This window comes from Haematobia irritans, chromosome 1, assembly GCF_050003625.1.
Source record: "Haematobia irritans isolate KBUSLIRL chromosome 1, ASM5000362v1, whole genome shotgun sequence".
Taxonomy (NCBI): domain Eukaryota; kingdom Metazoa; phylum Arthropoda; class Insecta; order Diptera; family Muscidae; genus Haematobia; species Haematobia irritans.
Window position 1 is genome coordinate 98,901,116 of NC_134397.1, and position 8,098 is coordinate 98,909,213.

The 8,098-nt window shown below is 41.7% G+C and overlaps 1 protein-coding gene across 1 annotated transcript; it reads left to right on the forward strand.

Annotated features, from left to right (window-relative positions):
- The first annotated feature begins 2,648 nt into the window (after positions 1 to 2,648).
- Positions 2,649 to 4,196, forward strand: LOC142229153 (uncharacterized). Its single transcript, XM_075299697.1, has one exon. The coding sequence runs from the start codon at positions 2,649 to 2,651 to the stop codon at positions 4,194 to 4,196; it is 1,548 nt and encodes a 515-aa protein (XP_075155812.1).
- Positions 4,197 to 8,098: the final 3,902 nt, after the last annotated feature.

The window sequence follows — 8,098 nt, forward strand, 5'->3', positions numbered from 1 at the left end:
GGTGGGAGGAAATGTTCATAGGGAAATGCTAAGTTTTGATATTTTTTGATAGGGGGATTGAATTTTGACACTTTCAAGTCATATTATTTTCTATGGGATTTTGGTTTCACGGAACTCTTTTAGCGAAATTTCGACGGGATTTTCTATAGTACTCGACTAATGAGTAATTGGAATTTCGTGCCGATTTCCTATATGAACTCAATGTCAACAATATTCTCGGGATATTAAATTATGGACATATTTGCTTTGGAGATTAAATTATAAGATTTTCTATCCACTTCGCATTCCGTCATAATTTTCGTAGTCTACTGTACGACAATAGAATTTTGACGACATTTTCTGTGGGGCAATATTCTGCGAATTAAGTCTTATGGACATATTTTTGTTGGAGTTTATGTCGGGGAGATAATTTTTTGATCAGGCTTTCTTAATGGTAAGCTACACGGACAATTATTGGCAGACGAGTGCACTTGCATAGATTTCGACATGTCTCTAGAGAATTTCACCCGGTTGGCTGATAAACTCGTATTTTTCGAGGCCGGCTTGAACGAAAGGGCCGCGCCTATGTCCTCCATCCATTCAATCGAAGTCCATAAGGAGGAGTTAGCTTCAATTTGGGAGGGTTTAAAAACGGCTTACGGCAAGTGTGTTGCGGACATTGAAACAGAGGCCGAAGAGGCTGATGTAGATGCATCGGATAAAAAGGATGCCAATGAGCTAGATAATTTGAAGCATAAATACATGAGTGCTTATATCACTTACTGCCGTTGCAGCACCCTTTTGAGGGAAAGCGCCTATGGGTTTTCTGAGCCTCCGCCTGCTCCTAGGGCAGATCTTACCCCACGGTCAGACTCAGGACAGAGTTTCGGTTTTACATTACCACCCTGCGACATCCCCATCTTTGGGGGTGATTACTCTTCGTGGCCCACCTTCCGGGACATTTTCGAAGCAGTGTGCAACAAAAACCCTCGTCTGAGCTCCGTGGAAAAGTTATTTCATTTGAGCCAGAGAACCAGAGGTGAGCCTCATGACATTGTGAAGAAGGTGCCTCTTACTAATGAAAACTTCCGGGTCGCTTGGGCCAACTTATGTTCTAGATATGAGAACAAAAGAGCCCTTATTAATATCCAGTTGAAGAAGCTATTCAGCCTATCTCCAATATCCAATGAGACATCTACTGATCTCAAGATATTACAGAGGGATATCAACGCCTGTATATCTCTACTTGAACTTTATGAGGTCGATGTGGGCAGTTGGGACCCCATTTTTGTATTTATTTGCTCGAATTGTCTTTCTGACACCACTTTAACTTTATGGGAGCAAACACTGCCTGACAAAACCATCACTCCTAAATGGGCGAAAATGGACGATTTTCTCACCAACAGGCATCGTACGCTCGAATCCGTATCTGAGGTTCGAAAGGCGGTACACGGGTCAAGTTTAAAATCTTGTCCAAAGGCGAGTGCAAAGACTGGGGGAAAGTCCAGTAACGCCCATGTCCATTCCTTTCAGAGTAAGGTAAGCGAACCCAAATGTCAATTATGCCCAAACGACGCTCATCCAATTAGAAAGTGTCCTCGCTTTTTGGCGTTGTCCCAAAGTGTCCCAAAGATTGGCTGAGATAAAAAAATCCAAATTATGCACTAACTGTTTTTCACGGGTACATTCAGTCAAGAATTGCAAAAGCAAATATTCTTGTTTCAAATGCAACAAAAAGCATAATACCCTACTGCATAGGGAAGATTCGAAGTCCCAAACCGTAGCACTATCTGGTCCATCTTCTAGGCCTGACACCCTTTCTGCATCAAATCCATCCACATCCATACATGCTTTTCTACTAGCGCTAAAGACGTTCTGTTAGGTACCGCATTAGTGAACATATGCTACAATGGACTGACATATTGTGCTAGATCTCTAGTTGATTCTGGATCGCAAGGTACTTTTATTTCTGAAAAACTTTTCAACGTTATGAAACTGCCATTCCGTAAGACATATGCTAAGGTTTCAGGTTTGAACAACTCAGTTTCGGCTTCAGTTCAAAAGGAATGTTCTTTCATAATATCGCCTGCCAGCGATAATGGGACTGAACTTCCGGCGACAACATTGGTTGTCCCACATTTATCAGGTAGCTTGCCATCCTGAACACTAGATATTTCATCTCTTTCGGAGATTCCTTGTATTCCTCTGGCTGATCCGAAATTTTTCCAAAGTTCAAAAATAGATATTTTGTTAGGAGGAGATTTGCTTCCTTCGATTATGCTACCCGGTGTTCGACACCAGGTGTGTGGCTCCTTAATCGCACAAGAAACGATCTTTGGATGGATCCTTACGGGACCACTCCCTGACGAACCGGCATGTTTCTTTTCACTAGTAGTGTTCTTTTTTGTGAGATTTCACTAGAGAAGCAACTTTCGCGTTTCTGGGAGGTGGAGGAACTCCCTCGGAGAAGATTTATGACTCCCTCTGACCAATTCTGTGAATCTTTGTTTCTTCGTACAACGAAACGCAGTGAAAATAGAAGATACGTAGTTTCGCTTCCGTTCAAAGATAGCTTCCCGGAGGGGTTGAATATCGGTTCTTCCAGGAAGAATACTATGGGTCAGTTTTGCCGGAATGAGGCTCGGTTACTTCGAACACCCCAATTCAAAATGGAGTATGATAAAGTACTCACTGAATATCTCCATTTGGGGCATATGGAGAGGATTGATACACCTTCCTCCCTTGACCCGGAAAATGTGTACTACTTACCCCATCATGCCGTCATAAAACCCGAGAGTACCACTACGAAGGTAAGGGTTGTCTTCAATGCCTCATCTCGTACGTCCAATGGGGTAAGCCTCAACGACGTGTTACATGTTGGTCCTGTTCTACAAAACGACCTTACGATTCTCATTCTGCGATGGCGATTTTTCCGATTTGTTTTTAACGGTAACATCACGAAGATGTATCGCCAAATCCTTGTTGATCCAAGGCACACTTCGTTCCAACGTATCCTTTATCGAGAGGATGCTAATGGTCCCATACGGGACTATGAGCTCAAGACAGTGACTTTTGGTGTGAACTGTGCACCATATTTAGCCATTCGCACTCTCCTACAGTTGGCATGCGACGTCCAGTCTATCTATCCTTTGGCCAGCGATATCTTACGGAACTCGATGTACGTGGATGATGCATTGGTAGGTGCTCATACTGTTTCTGATGCTAGAGAAGCCAGGGATCAGCTCGTAAGGGCCTTAGCGTCCGCAGGTTTTGAGATGAGGAAATGGACATCGAATTCTAGGGAAATACTATCTGACATTTTCAACGAAGATTTACTTTGCGATGACTTTCTTCAATTCGACGATCGGAGTTTAGCGAAAACTTTGGGCATCCGTTGGAATGCTATGTCCGACTCGTTTTACTTTTTCCTTGCTCCCTTATCAAGTTCCGTAACTTTTTCTAAGCGTAATGTTCTTTCGCAAATTTCAAAATTATTTGATCCCGCTGGTTGGCTTTCACCTTTTGTTGTTATTGCTAAGATTATTATGCAACAAATCTGGTTGGAAAAGACCGATTGGGATGAACCTATTTCTGATAGGATTTTAACCAGGTGGAAAACTTTTCAAGCCCATTATTTATCCATAAATTCCATAAGGATTCCACGCTGGTTCGGTTATACCCCAGATTGTAATATTCAGTTTCATGGATTCTGTGACGCTTCGGAGAAAGCATATGCGGCTGTCCTCTATGTTCGTGTCGAATCAAATGACTCTGTGTCCACATCGTTAGTATCGTCGAAAACCAGGGTTGCCCCCATTAAGACGTTATCTATTCCACGTTTGGAGTTGTGTGGTGCTACTCTGTTAGCCGAGATGATCGATAATATTCTTTCCCAATTGAGTTTAGCGAGTTACTCTGTACATTGTTGGACGGATTCAACCATAGTGTTGGCATGGCTAGCAAAGCCCCCTTGCGTCTGGGCAACATTTGTGGCGAATAGGATATCCAAGATTACGGGAATGAAAAATCCATCCAAATGGGCCCATGTTGACTCAGATTCTAATCCTGCTGATTTAGCGAGTCGTGGTGCTTATCCGGATGAAATTATTGACAATCGATTACGGTGGAACGGACCCCAATGGCTTCGTAAGTCTCCAGGTGAATGGCCGCAGCCAAACAGTTCCACATCAGATGATATTGAGATAGAGAGGAAATAGATTAAAGTACATTTCCAATATTTTGATGCTTTTGATGACGTACTCAGTCGCACTCACCCAAGCTTTCGAGCGTACTTTCACAAGGATACCAGGATAGTTTCTGCATCTGAGATCTTAACAGTGCAAAATCGATTGGTAATCATGAGTGAAAAGTTCTATTACCCTAAGGAGTACATGACACTTTTAGCTAAGAAACCTATATCCAAATCAAGTTCGATTTTGAATCTGAATCCTTTCTGTGACTCCGAAGGTATACTGAGAGTCTGCGGTAGGCTTGTATCGTCCACATCGTTATCATATAACGAAAAACATCCGATCATTCTTCCGTATAATTGTCGCTTGTCGAAGTTGTTAATTCAATTTATTCATGATATATCTCTTCACGGAGGCAACCAACTAGTCCTTAGGCTAGTTCGAATGCAATTTTGGATACCAAGAGTTAAGAACTTGATAAAATCTGTAATAAATAAATGTAAAATATGCACCATATATAAACGCAGATGCCAAGCCCAATTAATGTCCGCATTGCATCCTGAGAGATCTAATATTTCTCGCCCATTTGTCCATACGGGCCTTGATTTCGCGGGACCATTTGATATAAAGAATTACACTGGTAGGGCATGTCTTATAACCAAAGGATATGTATGTGTATTCGTTTGTTTCTCTACTAAGGCGATACATTTGGAGGCAACTTCCGACCTATCCACATCGGCGTTCTTGGCAGCCTTTACTAGATTTATTTCGCGCCGAGGCTGTCCACTACATATACACTCCGACAATGGTACAACATTCGTAGGTGCATCCAGGATCATTGCGAAAGAATTTATTCAGACTTCTCAGCAAGCTGTCGTCGCAAATTATTCGCATCAAAATATATCCTGGCACTTTATTCCACCCGGGGCTCCTCATATGGGAGGCCTCTGGGAAGCCGGCGTAAAGAGCTTTAAAACTCACTTCAGGAAAGTTGCCAGTAATTTTAAATATACTTTTGAAGAGTTTCAGACTTTGCTGGCGAGAATAGAATCGTGCCACAATTCCCGTCCTCTATCTCCCATGTCCGAGGACCCATCCGATTTCGATGCGCTCACGCCAGGACACTTTCTGATCGGTACTCCTATCTTAGCTCCAATTGACCCTAACATCCGGGAAGCCCCAATATCTTTGCTGAATCGGTGGCAACGACTCAAGTCCCTTCATCAGCACTTCTGTACACGATGGAAGGACGAGTACCTCAAAGAGCTCCACAAAAGGCACAAATGGCAAAGACCAACAGAGAACCTTAAAGAGAACACGCTGGTGGTCATACGCGAGGAGAATATCCCTCCAAATTGTTGGCGAATTGGCCGAATCTCCAAAGTATACTCCGGTAGTGATTCTAGGGTACGAGTCGCGGAAGTTCTTACTGCGAAAGGTTTGATCACTAGACCAATTACGAAACTGGTCATTCTTCCAATGGACAGCATATAGACTACTTTAATGATCAATTCTGCCCGTTAGTGTCCACAATATTGCCTAAAGAGTCCTTCACCATCCTTTTTTCAGCTCACTATGCCTAACACTCACAACGTAAAAGGCGGCATTCAATTCCGATGCAGAATTTGTAGAGGTTCCCATGCTCTAAGGAAATGCAGACGTTTTCTTAATATGAATATTGCCCAACGAGAACAAGCTGTACAAAAGTATGGGTATTGTAAGAATTGTTTGACCCACACACATTCAGAAGGGACATGTTTTACTAAAACCGGTTGCAGAATCTGTCACTCAAAACATCACACCTACCTACACTATCATCCCCGCATGCAGTCCAAACAATCTCAGCTTCGACGAAGTAAGCGTAATGATAATACAGCTGAAGCCGGAAAACGTTTTAAAAAAGAAGCTTCGCCAAAGCCATCCACACCAACTTTAGAACAACAGACCTCGCTTTCATCCATACTCAAACAAAATTCAGTTACACTTCTTCCGACTATCCTAGTCAAGGTCCCCTGTAAAAGTGGAAACAAAACTCTACGCTGCCTGTTGGACTCCGCTGCTAAGGCGAGTTACATTACGTATCGAGTGGTTGATAAGTTGGGTCTTACTACGTTAGCTCTTGATAAGGAAACAATTTGTCCACTTCCTCTTATATCTGTCCATGAATCTAATATCCGAATCCAAGCAATCCTGAAACTCCAGAACAGAATATCCATCAATACTCCCAAGGAGACAATATCTGAAGCTCTGAGAGAAAACTTCCACAACATCGTATTGGCCGACCGACACTTTTATAAGACATCGTCAATCGACATTATCCTAGGGGTCGACATTTATTCTAGGATAATTCGTGAGGGCATTCTTGTTCGTCCTGGCCTTCCAACCGCCCAAAACACCATATTTGGGTGGACACTTTATGGTCTTTGTCAAAAATAACTTCATCTTCCAATTCTTCTTATTCCACTTAACTAATTACAAAACATCCTATAGTATACCACTTCGCACTACCAAGAAATTACGAAGAGAAGTGTGAACAACCTGTTCATGAACTAGCTACCCACTGTTTTAAACATTTCTCATGTATCCTATAACTATGTTTATAATTTAATAACTTATTACCTATTGAAAATTTGAATTAAACAAATTAAATTGAATTACCCTTTACCATTAAGCTCCAGATATATATTTTATGAATATGAACTTATATTATATATCTTCTAAATGTATTAGTACATAGGATAAGATACTCCGAATGCGTGCTTGTGGTATGATTGAAGGCAAAATTTTATTGCAGTAGTACTGCAAGGCCGGCGGAAATGTTTATGCTAAAATTCATTATTTCAATTTGAACGCTGTGCTTAAATACTTTTGTAAAAATCCCCATAATTCAGTCCCTTCAAATCGTTTTGAAATACCTAATCGATTACTAGAAAACGATATCTATATTGAACATCAACTTTTAACGAATCTATCGACGACCAGTCATGCCACAACACAACTTCCGCCAAAAAACTGAAATATACCTTCTTGTTCTGTTACAACATTCCTACTGATAAGATCGACAATGTAGAGAAAATAAAATCTTTGTTGAATCGGTGGCAACGACTCAAGTCCCTTCATCAGCACTTCTGTACACGATGGAAGGACGAGTACCTCAAAGAGCTCCACAAAAGGCACAAATGGCAAAGACCAACAGAGAACCTTAAAGAGAACACGCTGGTAGTCATACGCGAGGAGAATATCCCTCCAAATTGTTGGCGAATTGGCCGAATCTCCAAAGTATACTCCGGTAGTGATTCTAGGGTACGAGTCGCGGAATTTCTTACTGCGAAAGGTTTGATCACTAGACCAATTACGAAACTGGTCATTCTTCCAATGGACAGCATATAGACTACTTTAATGATCAATTCTGCCCGTTAGTGTCCACAATATTGCCTAAAGAGTCCTTCACCATCCTTTTTTCAGCTCACTATGCCTAACACTCACAACGTAAAAGGCGGCATTCAATTCCGATGCAGAATTTGTAGAGGTTCCCATGCTCTAAGGAAATGCAGACGTTTTCTTAATATGAATGTTGCCCAACGAGAACAAGCTGTACAAAAGTATGGGTATTGTAAGAATTGTTTGGCCCACACACATTCAGAAGGGACATGTTTTACTAAAATCGGTTGCAGAATCTGTCACTCAAAACATCACACCTACCTACACTATCATCCCCGCATGCAGTCCAAACAATCTCAGCTTCGACGAAGTAAGCGTAATGATAATACAGCTGAAGCCGGAAAACGTTTTAAAAAAGAAGCTTCGCCAAAGCCATCCACACCAACTTTAGAACAACAGACCTCGCTTTCATCCATACTCAAACAAAATTCAGTTACACTTCTTCCGACTATCCTAGTCAAGGTCCCCTGTAAAAGTGGAAACAAAAC

What these genes read in the sequence shown, in the direction of transcription:
- LOC142229153 (XM_075299697.1), top strand. Translation starts at nt 2,649, where the DNA reads ATGGAGTATGATAAAGTACTCACTGAATATCTCCATTTGGGGCATATG.